General features: G+C 39.7%; 1 protein-coding gene across 8 annotated transcripts in view; it reads left to right on the top strand.

Moving 5' to 3' along the window:
* Positions 1 to 23284, top strand: part of MCF2L2 (MCF.2 cell line derived transforming sequence-like 2) — a 260492-nt gene that overhangs the window by 59788 nt on the left and 177420 nt on the right. For 2 of the 8 annotated variants that reach the window (XM_010855657.1, XM_010855655.1), the window contains exons 1-2: positions 11178 to 11310; positions 11445 to 11483. Coding sequence is in view for 3 of the 8 variants with exons in the window: in XM_010855660.1 (XP_010853962.1) it covers positions 10342 to 10456 (115 nt within the window). In the remaining 5 variants the exon portion in view is untranslated. Of the gene's footprint in view, positions 1 to 10316; positions 10457 to 11137; positions 11311 to 11444; positions 11484 to 23284 lie in introns of those variants that run through there. The other 6 variants (XM_010855660.1, XM_010855653.1, XM_010855656.1 and 3 more) reach the window with 5 other exon arrangements.

The following is a 23284-nucleotide window of genomic DNA, read 5'->3' as shown; positions in this document are numbered from 1 at the left end:
CTGAATGTTGAGCTTTAAGCCAAATTTTTCACTCTCCACTTTCACTTTCATCAAGAGGCTTTTGAGTTCCTCTTCACTTTCTGCCATAAGGGTGGTGTCATCTGCATATCTGAGGTTATTGATATTTCTCCTGGCAATCTTGATTCCAGTTTGTGTTTCTTCCAGTCCAGCGTTTCTCATGATGTACTCTGCATATAAGTTAAATAAACAGGGTGACAATATACAGCCTTGATGTATTTGGAACCAGTCTGTTGTTCCATGTCCAGTTCTAACTGTTGCTTCCTGACCTGCATACAAATTTCTCAAGAGGCAGATCAGGTGGTCTGGTATTCCCATCTCTTTCAGAATACAGACCAAATCCTGAATTATATTTAAATCTTTCTTAGAAGCATGGATTAATGAGATTAGATGTCCTCAGCACATATTACAGAGAAATAAGGTGGCAAGTCACTCTCCCTTTATATCTGTTCTGAAAAAAAAAAAAAAAGGCAACAAAATCATCTTAGTTATATCGCAGAGAGAATGTGTAGTTGGCATGAATTTTATTCTACAAAATACAATGCAAAAACCATCACATTTTTTCCCTTTCTATAAATCTTTTTTAGTTTACCCCAAACTCCTCACCGGCTTCCCAAGTGGCTCAGTGGTAAACAATCTGCTTGCCAATGCAGATCCGGGTTCGATCCCTGGGTTGGGAAGATCCTCTGGAGAAGGAAATGGCAACCTACTCCAGTATTCTTGCCTGGGAAATCCAATAGACAGAGGAGCCTGGCAGGCTACCTTCCATAGGGTTGCAAAGAATCAGACACAGTTTAGTGGCTAAACAACAACAAACTCCTATTCTCTCCTACTGAATTTGAGAGAAATTCAATTTCCAATATTAGGATATCACTCCACATTTCACAGTTGGTGTCCTAGCTGGGAGCATCTTACACAATGCAGAACATTCTAGGGAATTCTTTGCTCTTCCCCCCACATTGGTCATTGTTTAGATAGTCACTGAAAACTCCATAAATACAGGGTTCTCATTTTTAAATGAGGTAATGCGAAGAGCTGACTCATTGGAAAAGACCCTGATGCTGGGGAAGATTGAGGACCAGAGGAAAAGAAGGCAACAGAGGATGCGATGGTTGGATGGCATCACCAACTCAGTGGACATGAATTTGAGCAAGTTCCAGGAGATGGTGAAGGAGAGAGAAGCCTGGCATGCTGCAGTCCATGGGGTCGCAAAGAGTTGGACATTACTGAGCAACCAAACAACCACATTTTAAAAATTTCTTCCTGTATTGCTAATGCTTAGAACAGAGGCTAGAAAACAATATCTGTTAAGGTTGAAATGACCTAAGTCCTCCTGGTCTGTCCTGTGAGGCTGGTGGACTCCCTTCTCCCCACATCCCTAGTCTAGGTACCACTGTCTTGGCTCTGGTAGCAGTGCCTGGCCAGCCTCCTGCAGGTGCAGTGTCATAACTTCCTGCAGTGAGCCTAGGATGGTGCACAACAGAAGGCAGCATGGGGACTGGCTCTGGATTTTTGGCAACTGCTGCTATGGCCCCATGTCACAGAAGGCCCAAGGCCAACATGCATTAAGGTCTGGAATGGACGATGGGGTGGGCAGGGTAATTCCTATAGTCTTACACCAAAACTGTAATGCTTCAACTCAGTTCATAATTCTAGCATATAAAATTGCACAATGATTCATCTGGGAAAGGAATCCAGTGGCTGATTGATACACTTAAATATCCAAAGTTATTGCTTTCGAGTAACATTGAGGCATTTTTTTCTATGCTTATTTCTTAGAGGCAGTTTAGGGAAAATTGTAAACTGGTACCAGACAGCCCTAGATATGGTTAGATTCTGCTACTGACTGGCTGTATCATGTTGGGTAATTTACTTGTCTAAGCTTCACTTTCCTCACTTTGTGTAATGAATAGGGTCATCATAATTTTGAGGATTAAAGCATAATGTATGAAAAATGCTTAATATTGCAACTGCCAATTAAATGTTTGCTCTTTTTTCCTGATATATTTTAGTCCCTCAAAAGTGTTTATTTTTATATTACCAAACATGTTTTCAGTATGACAGTGTTTTTATAAGGGACCAAAACCATACAGTGATAGAGTATATAATAGCACAATTAAGTCAGAAGTAGAGATAACTGTCACTCTTTAATGTAGAACATAGAACTGAAAACTCACACTGGCCCAAGAGGATACCTCTGCTTTAGGAAAGGCACTTTGACTGGACAGTCCTTTCATTTCTGAGCTTGTCAGCTTGTTGCCTCAAGGTTGCCCTTCCTTTGAGAGAGAAGCATGGATTAGCTGTGATAAAATTTGCCACACTACAAATCAAGAAAAATATCAGCGGCCATGGAGTTCTCTGAGTCAGCAGGTTTTTTTTGGAATTAGCAGGCCTGCTTTTCATCTTAACTTCCCTCTTTACCTGACAGAGGCAGCAAATGTCAGCAACGGGGCTGTTGTGGGTGCCTGGGTAGTTGTGGTTGTAAAACAGGAATCTCATCGGTTTTTTCTCATAGGTTTTTTCCATGGCAGCCCAGCCCTGGCCTCTGCTCTGAGTCACAGCACTTTTCCTGATTCAGACAAGCAGGGTGAAGATGTTCCAGCTGTGGACTTATCTATAGATTCCACTGAGATCTAGAGAGAGCCAGAGCCCCCATCAACCAAGGATGCTGTGAAAGAGAGGATGGAGCCTTTTTCTCAGTGAGGCCACAGGTGCCTGGCCTGCTGTGCTGTGTGAGTGTGCTCCTCTGGCTGGTTGAAGAGCAGGGCTCATTGCATGATGCCTCACCCAGATATGTGGCCAGATGGTTTGAAGCGTCTGGATGGTGATACCAACAGGGCCATCAGCAGGAATTGGATAGTGGACAGGGCTAGGGTATCTGGTGAATCTGACCATGGAAGACAACTTGCATGTTCCCCAGTGAACTTGGGATATTCTAAGTTCAGGCACTTAGCTAGGAATCAAGAAAATATAAACAGGTTAGTGTGATGAAGACACTAGCCTTTGAACTCAGACAATCTAGGTTCATATTCCAACACAATTAGTAGGTTGCTGTGAGCAGGGTTTCTCATCTGTTGTTTTAAGGATAGTGCTTAGCATAGTATTTGGCTACAAGAAGACGTAGACTATAGGATATGTTTGTTTTTAAACTATTGGGTTGACCAGATAGAAAAATCCAAATGAACTTTTTGGCCAACTCAATGCATAATAGGAGGTCTGGAGGTAAGTCTTGATCCTAAGATGGCTGCTACAGCTCCAGACATCAAGTCTGTATCCAAAGCAGGAAGAAGGAAAAGAAGCAATGCTGCCTTCTGTTCCTTTTGCTAAGAGAGCAATAACTTTCCTAGAGCTCTTGGTAGCCTTCTGCTTTTGTTTCATTCCAGAACTGTGTCATGTAGCCATTTACAATAAGAATTTTAATCCCTTTAAAAATAATAGCAGGAAGCTTCTGGTTCAAGAGTAGAAGGATGTGTACTCATCTCCTCCTGGGAGAGCACCAAAACTGCAATTAGCTATTGAACAACCATCAACAGGAGGACGGTGGAACAACAACAAAAAAGATGCCCCACATCTAAAGACAAAGAAGCTGCATCGAGATGGTAGGAGGGGTGCAATCACGATAAAATCAAATCCCATACCCACCAGGTGCTGCTGCTGCTGCTAAGTCGCTTCAGTCATGTCCGACTCTGTGCGACCCCAGAGACGGCAGCCCACCTGGCTTCCTGTCCCTGGGATTCTCCAGGCAAGAACACTGGAGTGGCTTGCCATTTCCTTCTCCGATGCATGAAAGTGAAAAGTGAAAGTGAAGTCGCTCAGTCGTGTCCAACTCCAGCGACCCCATGGACTGCAGCCTACCAGGCTCCTCTGTCCATGGGATTTTCCAGGCAAGAGTACTGGAGTGGGTTGCCACTGCCTTCTCCGACCCACCAGGTGAGTGACCCACAATCAGGAGAACAATAATACCAGAGAAATTCTCCCACTTTTGTGAAAGTTCTGGGCCTCATTCATGTCAGGCTTCACAGTCTATAGATCCAGCAAAGGTACTGGGAATCCCCAGGGAATATGACTTTGAAGGCCAGTGGGATTTAATTATAGAACTTCCACAGGACTAGGGGGATCAGAGACTCCAGTCTTGGAGGGCACAAACAAAATCTTCACACCAAGACCCAGGGGAAAGGAGCAGTGATCATACAGGAGACTGAACCCAAACTACCTGCTAGTGTTGGAGGGTCTTCTGTGGACGTGTGGGTCGGCAGTGGCTCGTTGTGGGGATGGGCGTTGGCAGCAGCAGTCCTGAAAGGGGTCACTTGGCATAAGACCTCTTGGAGATCACCATTAAGCCCATAGACCCCAGAACTGGGTCACCTCAGGCAGAACAACTAATAGAGAGGGAGCACAATCCCAGCCATCAGCAGGTCATTGGATTAAAGTTTTACTGAGCATGGCCCTGCCCACCAGAGTAAGACCCAGTTTTTCTCACCATCAGTCCCTTCCATCAGGAAGCTTAGACAAGCCTCTTAGCCTCATCCACCAGAGGCAGACGGAAGAAGCAAGAAGAACCACAGTCTCACAGCATGCGTGAGCACTAAGTTGCTTCAGTCATGTCCACCTCTGCAACCCTATGGATTGTAGACTGCCAGGCTCCTCTGTCCATGAAATTCTCCAGGCAAGAATACTGGAGTGGGTTGCCATGCTGTCCTCCAGGAGATCTTCCTGACTCAGGGATCAAAACCATGTCTCCTGCATTCAAGGCAGTCTCTTGCATTGCAGGCAGATTCTTTACCACTGAGCCATCCAGGAAGCCTCAATAGCAGGTAGAACCTAAACCACATCATGGCAAATTAACCAAGATGAGAAAGCAGAGGGTTTTGTCCCAGATAAAGGGACAAAATAAAACCCCAGAAAAATAACCATGTGGAGTGGAGATAGGCAACCTTCCAGAAAAAGAATTCAGAATAATGATAGTGAAGATGATCCAGGATCTCAGGAAAACAATGGAGAAGATGCAAGAAATATTTACCAAAGACCTGGAAGCCCTAAAGAATAAACAAACCGATGAACAAAATACTATAAGGAATAGGTAGCAGAGTAACTTAGGCAGAAGAACAGATAAATGACCTGGAAGACAGAATGGTGGAAATCACCACCACAGAACAGAATATAGAAAAAAGAATGAATAAAAGTAAGACAGCCTAAGAGATCTCTGGGACAACATTAAATGCACCAACAGGAGGCCCAGAAGGAGTAGAGAGAGAGAAAGGACCCAAGAAAATATTTGAAGAAATAATAGGGAAAACTTTCCTAACATGGGAAAGGAAATAGTCAACCAAGTCCAGGAAGCACAGAGAGTCCCATGCAGGATAAACCCAATGAGGAACACACCAAGACATATAGTAATCAAAATGATGAAAATTAAAGACAAAGATAAAATATTAAAAGCAACAAGGGAAAAATGACAACATACAAGGAAACTCCTATAAGGTTATCAGCTGATTTCTCAACAGAAACTCTACAAGCCAGAAGGGAATGGCGTGATACATTTAAAGTGATGAAAGGGAAGAACCTACAACCAAGAATACTCTACCTAGCAAGACTTTCATTCAGATTTGAGGGAGAAATAAAAAACTTTCTAGACAAGCAAAAGTTAAGAGAATTCAGTACCACAAAATCAGCTTTACAACAAATGCTAAAGGAACTTCTCTAGGGAGGAAATACAGGAGAAGGAAAAAACATACACAAAATAAACTGCAAACAATTAAAAAAATGACAATAGGATCATATGTGTGTGCATTGGTGTGAGTTGCTTCAGTTGTGTCCAACTCTTTGTGACCCTATGAACTGAACCCTGCCAGGCTCCTCTGTCCATGGGGTTCTCCAGGCAAGAATACTGGAATGGGTTGCCATATCCTCCTCCAGGCGATCTTCCCAAACCAGGGATCGAACTCGGGTCTGTTATGTCTACCTGCATTGGCAAAGCAGGTTCTTTACCACTAGTGCCACCTGGGAAGCCCAGTAGGATCATGTGTGTGCTTAGTTGCTCAGTCATGTCTGACTCTTTGTGACCCCATGGACTGTGGTCCACCATGCTTCTCTATCAATGGGATTCTCCAGGCAAGAATACTGGAAGGGATTGCCATGCCCTCCTCCAGGGTATCTTCCCAACCCAGGGATAGAACCCAGGTCTCCTGCATTGCAGGTGAATTCTTTACCATCTGAGCCACTAGGGAAGCCCAGCAGGATCATATTCATCTATAATTACCTTAAATGTAAATGGATTAAATGCACCAACCAAAAGATATAGACTGGCTGGGCAGATGAGAACATGTGTGTGTATGCATTTCCACTTACCACATCACTCTAATTAACCCCTGAAATTGTATGTATTTGTTTTATATTATTAGGTTAATCATGTTTCCATTATGGCCTGCGATTGTAGTTATCTTTTATTTTTTGTCTGGTTATTGATTGTGAAAATTGATAAACATCTTTTACTATTGTGAAAAAAAATAATAGCAGGAGGAAACACTATTTGAAGGGCTTATACAAATAATGTGTTTCTTAGGTTAGGCCAATGTGAGTTAGAATAGATCCCCAGTCCCCTGATTCATGATTTATTTACTTATCAGTTTTTTGGGGGTGAGGGGAAGAGAAAGGGAGAATAGATACTGAGAGGCAAATAGCAGTAACCATCTCACTGTCTCTCCCACTGTTGCTCTTCACCATCTTCCTATGGGATTTCTCAATGTTCCAAATTCTCCTCTAAACCCAGACCCTGAAGGGAATGGTCTTATGTAGGCCAAGTATTGCTAGTATTTTCTGCAATAAAATTAGTCCTCTTAATGTACAGAAATGATACCAGAGGACTAAAGTTTATTTTATTAAGTCACCATCATACTTAGTTCCTAGGAGTCTGGTTTTATTTACCTTCCTTAAATGGGCTTCTTTGCCGCATTATTTCTTCCTTCTGCATTTCCACACTTCCTCACAAGATGGCACTGACTGCCTTGTAGCGGATGGAGGCCCAGTTTTGTTTCCTTGGTGCTTCTGCCTCTAAGACTAACAGACTAAAGGTTAATAGCATGTGGTGTCCCCAGTTAACCCCCTGACTTTCTGGTGTTTGTTCTCAGTGTTAACCATGATATGAGAAAACTCTACCCATATTTCTCTATTTAGGCATGAATACCTTTAATTTTAGTTAATGAAAAGATTAAATCATGAAAAGGTATATCCTTATGAATATTTTACAGTGTTTTGGTTCCTTGAAATGTTTTAGCCATTTTCTTGGCAGATATTGTTTATGCAATTAGTATAGTGTTATAATGCATTCTAAATTTAGCCTTACTCAATGTGTAACTTCTCTTAATTCACATTTCTCGCAAACCCCTGTGATTGTGAAACTAGAAAGAAGAATATATTTTAGTTGAAAGCTAATGGCATCCTGATCTAGCTTGTTTTCAGTCAATGTAACAAGGTAGCTCAATCTCCTTGTCAAACACCTAATCTGCAGGGTTTTTTGTTTTTTTTTTTAAGTGTACAGGATTAATCAAGAGGCATTTCCTGGAGATGACTGGTCGTTGAGACAAATATCACAGAGTGATTGGTCTCTGAGAGCCCAAGACTCACATTAACAATACACACAAGAGACTTGTGTAGAAAAACCACAATGCTGACTTACTCTTTCCATGATAGAAACACTCACGTTTGCTAGGTAGCACGTTCTCTCCCATGAAACAAATGTACATGGGATATCAGAGTATAATCGGAAGATACCAGGTGTGGATTGAGAGCAGCAGAGTGGGTTGGATGATCTTAATGGCAGCGCCATTAGATAGACTGGCGACATCACCTGGATTCTCCACAGAGCAGGCCAGGAGTCTCTCTCCTTAGGAGAGGTGCCTGCCTTTGCTTCTCTCAGTCTCCCTTTCCTGTAATTTCTTCATTGATTCCACACCCTCAGTAATCATGCAGTCCTCGTTAAACCACACCATGCACTGATGACTCTTGTGTTAGATATACGAAATAGGTGCAGTTATTTGTAGTTGGCTTCAGTTGGGAGCTGCATTCCACTGGAAAGTAGCCTCCCTCCACGGGCACAGCATGGAAGGTGCTCCCAGCATTTTGGCTTATGTCCCTCTGCCTGGGGCACAAGTGCTCCAAGTTCCTTAGTCCTTAGTGCCTTAGCAGCTCAGTCAGTTTTTCACAGTCCTTTGTGGCCAAAAGCAATACCTGACAGGTTAAACAACTTAAGTCTATATGTCCTGACAAGTTAGTAGCTGTTTTAGAAAAATAGATACACAGTTGAAAGAAAAAGTCAGATTTAACTTTCAGTTTTAGAGAACCACAGTGATCTCAAACCTTGGAATCAATCTGGATATCACCACTTGAATTTCCTATTTCACACTGATTTTCATATTACACTTGCTTTTAACACCAGCAGCCACCAAATCCTCAGTTCTCCAAAGATGTAATGCCATTCAAAAAAATACTGCACAATTTATTGTTGAAATTTCAAACTACCGCAAGCTAGTAGCAAGCATGGCATCTGACAGACGCCAACTTATGCTGTTTTCCCCCTAAATTTCAAATACTCATGGCACTTTTGTGAGTTCACTGTGCATCCCTGTTTGGGAACCATGGGGCTGGAACATAGTCTTGTGGGTACATCTAGCTGCAAAGAGATTGGGAAATAGAATCTATTTAATCTAGTGGCATCTGCTTTAATGAATAAAATATTTAAATACTTATTTATGCTTTTGTTCTCACAGGGATGTCTTATATCTGTTTATGAGTTATTCAAGAGCAGCTGCCTTGCAAGAATGTGCTTAACAATGGGTGCTTAGTCACTCAGTCCTGTCCAACTCTTTGTGACCTCATGGACTGTAGCCTACCAGGCTCCTCTGTCCATGGGGATTTTCCAGGCAAGAATACTGGAGTGGGTTGCCATTCCCTTCTTCAGTGGATCTTCCCAACCCAGGCATTGAACCCTGGTCTCCTGAATTGCTGGCAGATTTTTTTACCATCTGAGCCACCAGGGAAGCCTTGCCTTGCAAGAATATAACCATAATAAAGGTTACCATTTATGGAGCACTTATATATAATAAATAGTCTGCTAAAGTGCTTTTCATATATGTTCTCACTTAATCCTTACAATACCTTTTGAGGAAGGTATAGGTAATATTCCTATTACATAGATACATATTTGCATATAAAAGGAAACTTCTGTTTAAGTATCTTGCATAAAATCACATAGAAATTAAGTGGTAAAGCAGAACTTGAATAAAGTTGTCTGATTTTAAAGCCAACTTTCTCTTTCTTTCTCTTTTTTGATCACACTGCACAACATATAGGATCTTAGTTCCCTGAACAGGGATCAAACCTGTGCCCCCTGCAGTAGAAGCATGAAATCCTAACCATTGGACTGCCAGGGAAGTCTCTAGAGCCAACTCTTTTAACCACCATACACTTTTACATTTGATATTTGCTGAAGGAAAGTTATGGCCAACGTAGACAGCATATTAAAAAGGTCAACAAAGGTCCGACTAGTCAAGGCTATGGTTTTTCCAGTAGTCATGTATGGATGTGAGAGTTGGACTATAAAGCTGAGCACCGAAGAATTGATGCTTTTGAACTGTGGTGTTGGAGAAGACTCTTGAGAGTCCCTTGGACTGCAAGGAGATCCAACCAGTCCATCCTAAAGAAGATCAGTCCTGGGTGTTCATTGGAAGGACTGATGTTGAAGCTGAAACTCCAATACTTTGGCCACCTCGTGTGAAGAGTTGACTCATTTGAAAAGACCCTGATGCTGGGAAAGATTGAAGGTGGGAGGGGAAGGGGACAACAGAGGATGAGATGGTTGGATGGCATCAGCGACTCAATGGACATGAGTTTGGGTAAATTGTGGGAGTTGGTGATGGACAGGGAAGCCTGGTGTGTTGCGGTTCATGGAGTCGCAAAGAGTTGGACACAACTGAGCGACTGAACTGAACTGAACTACATAAATGAAGAGCAATATTATGTATTTGTATTGGCATTATTTACTATTCCACCTATACTAAAATAAATCAGTGTTGTCTTTTGTATAGTAACTATCTTCAAAGGATTAAAAAAATTGAATTCTCACAACACCCCTGAACAAGCTTGAAGAAGAGAGGCTTGTTCGAAATAATTCCGTGTCAACTTTCCCGCCTCCTGCTCTAAAATAATATGACAAAAAAGGGGGAGACCGATGCACATCTCAAGTTGATATTAGCCTGAGTCCTTTACCTGCAGAGGTGTGACGTGAAAACATTTTGTTAACATCTTGGCTACCCATTTTTGTTGCAGGAGGCCGAGGGAAAGATGGTGCCCCCATCATCACTTTTCCAGAGTTTGTGGGGTTCAAGCACATCCCAGATGAAGACTTCCTGAATGTCATGACCTACCTAACTAGTGTCCCCAGGTGAGCTGAACACAGTACACTGCTGCCTTCCTTGTCACTGTGTTTATCCTGAATTTCCCATGTGGTAGTACTGGGTTGGGATGGGATCTTCCATGAGCCGAGCTCACACTGCTGTGTTATGTCCAATTTCACTTATCCATCAGTCAAAACAAAGGATGTGGAAAGAGACTAGAAAACAAAGTTACATGAGCATCAGTTTTATTATGGTGTGCACATATGAAGTACTTAATAAACATTGGTAAGTGAATGAAAAATTGATTGACTAGCTAATGTTGATTTTGTTCCTTCAGGTTCATTGCTATAGATTAAGGTGATCCTGGTTTCCTGGGGCCTGTTGTCTAAGACACCTGGCTGCTGCTCAGGAGGCTCAAGCCAAGTTAGGAGTCACTTCATTTATTTCCCCTAAATAAGGAATTTAAGGGTAGATGTTATAACTATCATTGTCAGATGGAGAAAGTAAGTTACAGAGCAAGGAAACTGAAAGTCCAGAAATTAAAACTATGCCTATAGCTGAGATCGAAACAGAGATATTTTGGGGCATCTGCTACTTCAACACTCTTGGGCCCAGGTCTCACATATTTATGCCACTAAGTCAATAAATAGCCAGGTCTCCTAGGGATGGAATGTGGGACAGAGTTCATATTTGTGACAAATATTTCACAGACAGAGGTGGAGCTGACTGTGGAGTCCAAACTCTCTGGGGCGCAGACTTAGCCCATAAAGGCCCGACCCTCCATGGGTGTGTGTCGCTTATGGTACTGTCTGTTACTTAAATGCTTTGTGGTTAGGAGTTTACACAACATCCAGGGGTGTGCTGTTTTGCTTGCTTTCCATCTGCCTCATATGATTTAGAGGTAAACTCTGTGATTGAAAGTCCACCTGGAGCCTGATCCCACCTGCAGAGATGAGGAAGTTAATTAGTTTGCTTTAACCAAACCCATTCTAAGATATTTTTTGTTTTGTTTTTTTACCCTTCTTTCTTCTTCAGAGAAAGCTATGGATTTATTTTTAGTGCATTTCTTCAAAGGTCAGTGCTTAAATTATATTTTACCTTATTCTTTATCTCTGATTCAAGAGTATTGTAGACATTATATAGACAGGAGAGGATTTGGACTTTGTTGGTTTGAGAGAAGGATGCTGTACATCTCTGGGCTTTGCTTACATGGTTCTCTCTGCAGGAACACTTCTGCCACCCTTCTGGGCCTGGCTGACTCTTGCAAAATCATCAGCCCTCAGTCTGAGCTCATTTCTTCAAGGAAACTTGCCTTGACCCCAATTCTGCTCTCACAGACTCTTTATTTCCACAGACTCTATTTCCACAGTACCCCTTGTATAACACATGGTATATGGAAATTATTTCTGCTTCTCCTATTAGACTGTGAACTACTCAAGAATAGGGGCCAATGCTTCTTTTCTTTTTTTTCCTTCTAGCCCAGCACATGGTAGGTTCTCAAGAAGTAATGTTGGTGAAATTTCTTGTTCTGATCTGGTTCATTTCAATCAAAGGGTGTTTGTTATATGGGGAGAAGCAGGACACTGAGAGAGAGAGGGGAACCCCACTTCTCACTCCTGCCTTTTCCTCCCAAAGTTATAGGGAGTTGAACTTGGTCTCCCTCTTTGGCTCAGTTGCCTTCCAGAACATTGACCTATCAGTTTAGCAACTTCTGTGAGGAGCAGCATGCGAGAGGGTGAGCAGGGAGGTGGGTAACAGATAGAAGTGCCTCTTCCCCATTATCATTATATTGCTTTAAACTTACAATCTAATTGTACCGACTCAGTGGATGGAGTCATATGCTAAATTAAATGAGTCATTTTCATATTGTATTTGCAGCCTTTCCTGAGCCACCACTCTGAGGACCAGACATTGAGTGCCACATGACCCAGTGTGGAGGGAAAGCATTAAGGGGTAGAAACCCTATCTCACAGGCAAAAAAAAGAAAAGAAAAGAAAAATCAAGAGGCTACTGTTTAGGCCTAATTTACCTTTTCTGCTCTGTGCTCTTGTATAATTTCTTGTAAACTTGGTATTTTCCTTTCCTAGAATGCAGTTTGTCTCTTGAGAAAGAGTAGCTGACCAGTTATTCCCCTTTTCTTCTTCCTGGCATTTGGTCATACTAGCTACCGCCCCACCCCATGTTCCTTTCGACATAAAACAGAGACAATGAGTAAGGAGGCCTGAAAGGAGAATTTGACCTGAAATTTGTTTCCCAGTTGCCATTTCAGGTTCCAAAGAATGAAACCACTCTTGTTCCTTTTTATGATTCCTGTTATTACAGTTTGCATCTTCCTAAATGTTACAATGGTTACCAGACACCAGAACTTTTCCCAGGTTGCACAATGGTTTATAGGCAGGTGGCCTGACATACAACAAGGAGTGTATGCACAACTGATGCACTAGAAAAGGAGAAAGACAGGATGCTCAGGGCAGGAAAAGGAGAGCTCTGTGCCTGAAATTCATAAGGATCTCTCATTGTGGTCAGGTTGGGTGAGTGCTGAAAGGCTTCCCACAGCTCATTTTTTATCAGATCTTTGCTGAGTGCCATCAGTGTGTAGAGAGGTATGTTAGGTACCATAAAGGACCACAAGACCATACAACAGTATCTTGAATCTCACATGACTCTGTTATGGTATTTTGTGAAATATGTGAAGAAAATGCTATAAGAGCTCAGAAAAGAAAAGAAGCACTTCAGACAGGAAAAAACAAGGAAAGCTTCAGGAGTGAAGTCACCTTGAAGGATGGATGAGATTTCCACATATAAATCAGAGGGACATTTCAGAGAGAGAGAACAAGATGGTGTTTAAGAACTTTGGACACAGCTCAAACCTGGATTGAAATCCAGATTCTATGATCGCTAGCTGTGTGATCTGGGGCAAGTGACTTGGCTTCTATTTCCAACCCCCCTGGATTTTGAAGTTTTAAATAGAGCTTGTTTAGGGAATTACAGACTATCGAGGTTGTCCATAACAGGGTGAGGATCCTTTTCAGATAGTAGTGAGAAATGAGATCTGGATAGACAGTTGGGAACAGACTGGGCAAGGTGTTTTCCACCAAGTTAAGAAGTTTAGGCACAGTGAGCAAGACGGGGCCATTGGACATTCTGAGCAAGAAAAAATGGCAACCAGATGAACGTGGTGGTGTGCAGGATGGGCCAGGAATGGAGGAAGGGAGGAAGGGAGACCAGTTAGGGGATTCTGCCCTGTTGTTGTTCATGTCTGATTCTTTGTGACCCCATGGACTGCAGCACACTGGGCTTCTCTGTCCTTCACTGTCTCCTGGAGTTTGCTCAAACTCATGGTTATTGAGTTGGTAATGCCATTCAACCATCTCATCCTCTGTCACCCCCTTTTCCTCCTGCCTTCAATCTTTCCCAGCATCAGGGGCTTTTCTAATGAGTTGGATGTTTGCATCAGGTGGCCAAAGTATTGGAGCTTCAGCTTCACCATTAGTCCTTCCAATGAATATTCAGGGTTGATTTCCTTTAGGACTGTCTGGTTTGACCATTTTGCTGTTCGAGGGACTCTCAAGAATCTTCTCTAGCACCACAGCTCAAAAGCATCAATTCTTTGGCACTCAGCCTTCGTTGTGGTCTAGCTCTCACACCCATACATGACTACTGGACTAGGTGTAAAATGAAGAGGGGGTGAACTGCCTGAGGGCAAGAGGACTAGACAGAAGGGAATGGATGGAAGGAACAGGCACTGGGGACTGGTGGAGGGGGGGAAGGAGAGTGAGGAACCAGCCGTGATCCTTAGCTTTAGGAATTCTAGTTCACAATCAGATACTTATGCTTTTACATGTCTAGGCACATGGAATTGAGGTCTCATTTTAAACATGCCTTTAGTGGCTACAGATTGTAGCTGAGTGGTTTGAAAAGGCATTAGTAAAATATTCTGAGGCACAGAAATGGCCAACTTTTTAAAAATTCCAAGTGTTTTTCTAAAAATCATATTTGTATAACTAAGCATACATTTTTATTACCCTGTTCCTCTATTTGGTTTTTCTGCTTTACTCAGTTATGTGCTCATTACTTGAGAGGGATTGGAGAAGTTACTTTTATTAGACAGAAACAAGAGCCATATTTCATAACTGTGAATTTTATGATTATTTACTATTTCTAAAGGTCTTTTTCTATAATGAATCTGTTGAGAAGCCTATTTAAGTTTGAAAAATTCTTCCATGTCCATTTTCCTCCCATAGAGTCTGATTAATAGTCTTTGAGAAGACTCATATCCTCTTTTATGATATGCTGTCTCATAGAATGCTATCTGACATTTCTACTTTGGGAGGAGGGGAGGAGGACAGCATTATTATTTGGCCTGTGAATTCTAAAGAGACTTGCTCCTTTGTATCGAAAGACTGAACGGGATTATAACAATCTCTCAGCTTTAAAAACCAGCCTTATCAGAGAAGTGAGTTTGATCTGGGCTTCTTACTATTATGAAGGCAGTGGAAAAAGCCCCTGATTTTAAGTAGTTTTAAATACTATAACTAGGAAAAGTGCTGCTTTGATTGAGTAGCTAAGGCAAGATGTGTTGTTTCCTGGTCTGGCTGTGGAATTGCTCCCCCAAATCAGGAAAATGGAATCATTCATTTGACTTCTAGGATAGAGCTTCAGAGTGGGGAGTCTTATTGGGTTGTTGTCTTGTACAAGATGGATGAATTTGCTTCAGAACCCTCTGGAAGGATACCTTGAGAGGCCAGACCTTAGGCACACAAGTGAGGCTCAAAATTAGAGCACATCCCATAGACTTATTATGAATAAATGTTTGCTATTGACAAGTAAGTCTTATATGCTAGGAGTATTTGAATGCATTATATTAGAGGATAGGAAAAAAATTTAATATGCCAGATTCCTGTTCTTCTCTATGTAAGAACCAGGGAGTCCGACATTTCTCCCTAGTAGAATGACTTAGTGTGTATAAGACATTTGTTCTTTTGTTTAGGTGATTGTTTTAGAATACTGTGGTATGTTCTGCCTTTTGGTCATCCTGTGAGGTAGGGGCTCAATTTCTCTTTCCTGATAATTCAGGTTTTTTTAGACATTCAAAACACAGCCTCTTTCTTGAATTTATAGGTTCTAATGGAGAAGGAAATGGCAACCCACTCCAGTACTCTTGCCTAGAAAATTCCATGGATGGAGGAGCCTGGTGGGCTACAGTCCATGGGGTTGCAAAGAGTTGGACACGACTGAGCAACTTCACTTCACTTCACTTCACTTCAATGATTGTAAATATCTGGAGTCTTTTCTTACTCAGTGGTATTATCGATTATAAAAAAGATAATTGCTCTAGCTCTGTGAAAAACGGCCTTGGTATTTTGATAGGGATTGTATTGAATCTGTAGATTGCCTTGGGTAGTTTGGTCACTGTCATGATACTAATTCTTTTAATCCATTAACTTGGTATATCTTTCCATTTGTTTGTATCGTCTTCAACTTCTTTCATCAGGGTCTTGTACCTGTTGATTTCACTACTATGCATTTACATCTTTCTTTACTCTCAGCCTTTAAGTTCTTCTACCTATATTCTACTTTTCATTACTAGAATTATAATGTATTTTACATATTACTATCAATGTTTTTCTTTGATTAAAGGTTGATCCTAAATAACAGAAATCAGTGGAATGCATTTATATATGTAATATGATTGGATCTCTGGAGTGAGAGATGTAATCCTAAGTCCTTAAACCTGTGTCACTCAAAGGAGAATGCTACAAATGTTATGGTAAAATAGGTTCTCTTTTCTCATACTCCATGGGTTGCTCAAAATCATGCCACAGTTTAATTTATTTCAGACTTGGACAATGACTTTTTATGTACCTTTTCCCCTAGCATTTTTAATTGCCTTTCTTTTTTTTTCTTGTTTATAGCATGGCATGTATCTTTATTATATTATTAACATCTTATAGATTCTTTATCATAGAATTTGTCTAGTGCATACATTTTCTTCTTGGAGATATTCTTTTGAGCCTCTCTGAGCTATTCATAATATAGGCTAGTTGCTGTGTAAACCTGCTATAAGTTGTCAACCTGGGATTGTTTTTTTATCTCGGGAAGGTCATTCTTCATTTTGGGATTTCATGTTCATTTAAAAACTTTCAAGTTATTTCTTTTTTTAGAAAGTGTGTATGGTAAGTGAGTTTTACATCTTGAATGTCAGAAAATGGCTCATTTTGATCTCACAGCTGATTGGCAATCTATCTGAGCATGGAGTTTTTTTCTTTTTTTTTGTAAAATAACATTGATCCATTGATTTTTAGCATTCAGTATTACTGATAACAAAGTTGATCCTTGTCACAGGATCTGACTGTCACCCCTTCATAAGTCAGCTGCTTGTCTCTCTGCATAAGAAGCTTTGGGGCTTTTTTCTTTATGTTTTGCAGGTTTGAAATTTCAAAGATTTTCTTTCATACTGCTGTGTCTTTGAATGGAATTTTCAAGTCTCTCTTAGGCTTAGAATTTTTTTCCTGTTATCTCTGCTTATTTCTTTCCTACAACTCTGCTTCTGAAACTCAAATTAGAGGGACAATGCATCTTCTGAGTTTCTCTTCTGTGTCTTTAATTTTTCTTTTGTATTTTTCATCTCTTTATCACTTTACATTTTAATATATGTATATATTCTATATATATATATAAGTATGTGAAAAGTAAAAGTCGCTCAGTTGTGTCCGACTCTTTGCAACTCCATGGACTGTAACCCACCAGGCTCCTCTGTCCATGGAATTCTCCAGGCAGGAATACTGGAATAGGTTACCATTTCCTTCTCCAGGGGCTCTTTCCAACCCAGGATTCAAACCTACCTCTCCTGCATTGGCAGGCAGATTTTTTACCACTGAGCCACCTGGAAGCCCTAAGAAGAGTTAAATATGTTTAATATTTGCTAGGATTAATTCCCCCTGCCTTACTGGGTCCTTAAGCTTTATTTACTTTTTTCATGTTTTTCTATTGTTCTTTCTTGTTTTCTATCTATTTGTATACCTCCATTTTTAGAAAAAGAAAAAAGAAAGGAAACTCTTTGGCCTTTTCCTTGAGACTATTAACTTTATAAATTTACTCAGGAACAAGTCACATATTTATGGTGTTAAAATCATCCTATCAAGAAGAAAAGTCTTTCTTTTTGTTAAAGTCCACTTTTGTGTCTTTTGGCAGTGTTTGAAATTTTCCTGACATAGTTTTTATATTAAGTTTATTCCTAATTATTTTATGTTTGTTGCTAGTAGCTCTACTATTAACTGGTCATTTTATTTTGCTATTGAATTAGGTATAGGTATCAATGTCATATTTGCTTCATAAATGGCATTTTGAAGTTCTCTTTCAGTTTTTAGGCTCAGAAACTATTCTTGTGGGATTAGGACTTTATAGCCATTGACGATTTGAATTCCCCTGTGAAATTCCCCTGTGAATTTGGGCCTTGATAACTGTCTCTGTTTCCTCTATGGACTTGAGTTTGTTTAAACTTTATATTTTTAATGAGGTCAATTTTGGTAAACTGTATTTTCCCAGGAAATAACCTATTTTTGTCTTGGTTTTCAAGTTTATCTAAATAGAGGTATGCAAAGTAATTTCTAAAACAAATTTTCTTGGGTTTCAGTGCTTATTTTTCTGTTTGCTATTTCTTAGTGTGTATACCTGTGCTTTGTCCATTTCCCCCTCCTTGATTAAGTAAGCTAGTGTCTTAGTTTGTTAATTAAAAAAAATGGGATTCTGATTTTTTAATCAGATCTGTTGGCTTTTCTGTCTTCTACTTTATTCATTCTGCTTTATCTTTAATATTTTCTTCCTTGTGATTTCTTCTGGCTTGCTTTATTTTTTTTCATTTGAATTGAAAACAACCCCCAGAGTTCATAGTTTATATTAGGATTCAGTCTTGGTTTTATACATACTTAGGATTTGGACAAATACATGATGACCTATTGAAAAAGGAAACGGCAACCCATTCCAGTACTCTTGCCTGGAGAATCCCATGGACAGAGGAGTCTGGTGGGCTACAATCCATGGGGTCACAAAGAGTCGGACACGACTGAGCAACTAACACACACACACACACACACACACACACACACAATGACCTATATCCACCATTATCGCGTCATACAGATTGGTTTCACTGATCTAAAAGCCCTCTGTGCTACACCTATTATTCATCTGTCCTATACTCCCACCCCTCAACCCCTAGCAACTATTTAATTTTACCATCTCCATAGTTTTGCATTGTGCAGAATGTTATATAGTTGTAATCATACAATATGTAACCTTTTCAGATTGGCTTTTTTCCTTTAGTAATATGCATTTGTTTCCTTCATGTCTTCCCATGACTTGATAGCTCATTTATTTTGAATAATAGTTTACTGTCTGGATATACTACAATTTATCCATTCACCTTCTGAAGGATATCTTGTTTCCTTCCAAGTTTGGACAATTATGAATAAAGCTTCTATTAATGGGCTTCCCTGGTGGCTCAGATGGTAGGACTATGGACTGAGGAAATGGACAAAGCACAGGTATACAACTAAGAAATAGAAAACAGAAAAATAAGCACTGAAACCCAAGAAAATTTAAGTTTTAGAAATTACTTTGCATACCTCTATTTAGATAAACTTGAAAACCAAGATAAAAATAGGTTATTTCCTGGGAAAATACAGTTTACCAAAATTGACCTCATTAAAAATATAAAGTTTAAACAGACTAAAGTCCATAGAGGAAACAGAAACAGAGACTAGCTTACTGCCTGCAATGTGGGAGACCTGGGTTCGATCCCTGGATTGGGAAGATCCCTGGAGATGGAAATGGCAACCCACTCCAGTACTCTTGCCTGGAAAATTCCATGGACAGAGGAGCCTGGTAGGCTATAGCCCATGGGGTCACAAAGAGTCAGACACAACTGATTGACCTCACTTTCTTTCTTTTCTATTAATGTAAACATCCATGTATGAGTTATTATGTGGACATAGTGTTCAACTCACTTAGGTAAATACCATGTAGTTACACGTGCTGAATCACATGATATGAGTATGCTTAGTTTTGTAAGAAACTGCCAGACTGTATTTCAAAGTGGCTGTACCATTTTGAATACCCACCAGAAATGAGTAAGAGTTCACAATGTGAGGATGTGAGTATTCCTCCACATCCTTGCCAAAATTTAGTATTGTCAGTGTTTAGGATTTTGGCCGTTATAATGGATGTATAGTGGAATGTTATTGTTTTAATTTGCAGTTTCCTAATGAAACTTTCCAAACATCTTTTCATATGCTCATTTTCCATCTGCATATATTCTTTTGTTCAATATCTGTTTTGGTTTTTTGCCCAGTTTTTAATTGGGTTGTTTGTTTTCTTATTGTATAATGGTTCTTTATCAGATATATCTTTTGTAAATATTTTCTTCCAGTTTGTGGCCTGTCTTCTTATTCTCTTAAAGCTAAAAAGTTTTGATTCATATTTTCCCCCCTTTATATTAGCTTTTTATATAGGAATGTTGCTTGCATCTTTGCAATTAATAAACATGTTTGGTGGTTTAGGGTAGTTTATAAGATTCCTAGTTAAGAACACCAAGTAATATATAGTTTCTAAATATAGTTTCTTTTATTAATAAACTTAAAACACTTTTTTTGTTAAGGAAAAGTGTGTGTATCCTAAATTTATTTTTTTGTCATGTAGGATGCTAAATTTTACCTCTTGCTTCTTTTTGCCTTTATCACAGTCACCACCTCTCTTTTCATTTCTTTTTCTCTCCCAGAGCTTTGTCTTTCCAACCCTGTTTATTTGAGTCCTTCTCTAGTCCGTGCCCTGGACTCTAGTCCTGTACCAGGACTCTGTTTTCAGTATTTTTGCACTTAGGGTGTACTTTTCTGGAAAAATTTTTTATTTCAATTACCTCTTCTCTTGACTCTCCGTATGTGTTAATCAGAGTTCCTCAAAGAAATAGAACAAAGGATATCTGCATACATATTATGGTTAATTTAGTGTGTTAACTTGACTGGGCTAAGGGATGCCCATTCAGCTGGCAAAAAATTATTTTCAGATGTGTCTATGAGGATATTTCTATAAGAGATTAACATTTGAATTTATAACATGAGTAGAGTAGATTGCCCTCCCAGTGTGAGTGGGCATCACCCAGTCCATTCAGTGCCTGAACAGAACAAAAAGGCAAAGTAAGGATGAATTCTCTCTCTACTTGAGCTTGGACATCATCTTCTCTTGTCCCTGGACATCAGTGCTCCTGGATTTTGTGCTTTCAGACTCAGATCAGGCTTTAAATCATCAGCTCCTCCATTCCGTGGCCTTGGACTTGGATTGAGTTATACCACCAGTGTTTCTGGTTCTTTAGCTTGCAGATGACAGATCAAGGAACTTTTTGGTCACTATAACTACCTGAGCCAATTCTGTAATAAATCTCTTTATAAATATATATGTGTGTGTGTGTGTGTGTGTATACTATATATATATTATTGGTTACATTTCTCTAGGAACCCTGATATGTAGATGTAGGTATTTATTATAAGGCACTGGCTTATACAATTATGGAGGCTCAGAAGGAGACCCAAGAAGGCCAGTGGTATAGTTTGAAGGCCTAAAAATCAGAGAGCCAGTTTTGTAGATTCTAGTCTGAGCTTGAAGGCCTGAGAGTCAGAATCACCGAAGGCAGAAGATCAGTGTCCCAGCTCAACAGTCAGATTGAGAGAGAGCATGAATCCTATCGTCCTTCAAATTTTTGTTCTATTCAGGTCCTCAGTGGGTTGAATGATGCCCACCCATGTTGGGGAGGGTATTTTGGACAAACCAGGATGGTTGATTACTCTACATTTGACTCAGTCTTATGGCAATGTAGTAAATTTCAGTTAGCTAAATATTTTCTATACCTAGGGATAGTGGAGGAGAGAAGAGCCTGGGGTGTTTCTGCTTCAGTCCATGAAGTCGCAAAGAGCTGGACACAACTTAGCAAATGAATAATAAATACCAAGCTTACTGAAAAAGGCAATAGAAAATAAATTAATATTAGAGCTTAATTAGGAAACTATGTGCTATATCAACCACAAAACTGATCTGGTATTTTGGGGTCAGAATGCATTTACCTCAGTCTCTTACACTCATCTATTGGGTTGGCCAAAGAGTTCTTTTGGGCTTCTGTAAGATGTTAGGGAAACACCCAAATGAACTTTTTGGTCAACCCAATATTATACTTAATCATATGCACAATTTTGACACATCAAAAATTCAATTATATTTTTTACAGAATTACTAAGACTAGAAATGAAGGAATATAGTATCAAAATATTTTCTATACCAAGAAAATATTTTGTGACTTGAGTGTTGCTCTTGAATTCAGAAAATTTGAATCTTAACTCTGCATATAATGTATGACTTTGGATAAGTTATTATAATTTTAACCATCTTGAGGATTAGTTTCCTCGTTTATAAAGTGGAAATATCATCAACCTGACTGTGAGGGTGGTTGTGAGGATTATATTAAATAGTATTTATGCAGCTAACTAAGATCATAGGATCTTAGTGTTAACAAGAACAATAGGGATTAAAACAGCCAAGTGTTACCTAAAGAAATACATGGTCTAGAAACCCCATTTCTTGTGCATTTGGTTTAGTTGAGGTTTTGATTCTTTTGTTGAACCAGACGGAGTAGAAAAATAATCCCTTCAGTAGCTGATACAATTTTCATGTTGTTTAGAATGTATTCTTTATGCGAAGGAGTATATTCAAAACTATTGTCATGATTCATTAACTCTTATTTCTGAACTATGGCCTGTACACAATTGTGTCAGAAGATACTGTTCTTTATCTTCCCAGCAGATCCCACCCTCTTTACACAAGATGCTCTGGTCTTGGGCTTTGGTGTGCAGGGAACTGAGGAGCATTTACCCTCAACCGGCTGGGGAAGCCACGGGGAGGGTAGGCGGGGAGCTGTTTATTTTATAGATCAAAGAACATCCTGTGTTTATGCCCACCCATGTATTTACTGAGCCTCTCCCAGTTCCACCTCACTTAAAGAAGTGGTTGAAGCTCCACTTCAACCCTTGGAGCATTAAATTGAATAATTTTTTATTTTAAAGGAAAAAGAAAAGACATAGGAAACACTAGTAACAGCAAAATATACAAAATAAAACTGCCAGAAGATATAAGCAGATTTGTTGTAAGAAAAAACTGAAGGGGCGCCATGGGATGGGGTTAAGAGCGTAAGCACTGCTCTCAGAGAGCTCTGACTTTGAAATCCAGTTTTGCTGGCGTGATGTCAGGCAAGTTATTTTATTTCTATCAGCCTTTGTTTCCTCATCTGTAAAATGGAGATAATAATATCTATTTCATAAGATGAAGTGAGATAAAACATAAAGATGCCTGACAACTGATAGGAATTCAAGATACACGTAGCTGTTATTGTTTAAGATTATTGTTGTTATTAATGTTATTAATTTGTTAATAACAAATTATTGTTATTTGTTTTTGCTGTACTACAGAATGGTTTTAGTCATTGTTGTATGCCCTTTGATCAGTGCCTGATACCTATTGTACACTTGCTACGTTTGGTCTTTTTTTAAAAGTTATATAATATTTTTCCTTTTTCACAACTTGAATTTATTTAATTCCTTGGGTTTTTAAGCTAAGTTATAATTTGTATAAAGTATACATATGTCAACTGTATAGCTTGATGAATACATACCTGTCTATATACTATGTAACAACTGGGAAGGTTTCCTCCTGAAAAGAAGGTTTCTTTTCTATCAATATCTGCATTCCTACCCCTTTCTCTTCCCCAAGTTGACTAGGAAATTTAAAAAATATTTGGAAGCCAAGAAACCACCTCTAAACAATCCATAAACTAA

Source organism: Bison bison, unplaced genomic scaffold (assembly GCF_000754665.1).
Source record: "Bison bison bison isolate TAMUID 2011002044 unplaced genomic scaffold, Bison_UMD1.0 scf7180017864367, whole genome shotgun sequence".
Taxonomy (NCBI): Eukaryota; Metazoa; Chordata; class Mammalia; order Artiodactyla; family Bovidae; genus Bison; species Bison bison.
The sequence above is the reverse complement of the archived record's forward strand: the minus strand, read 5'-3'. Positions and strand labels throughout refer to the sequence as shown.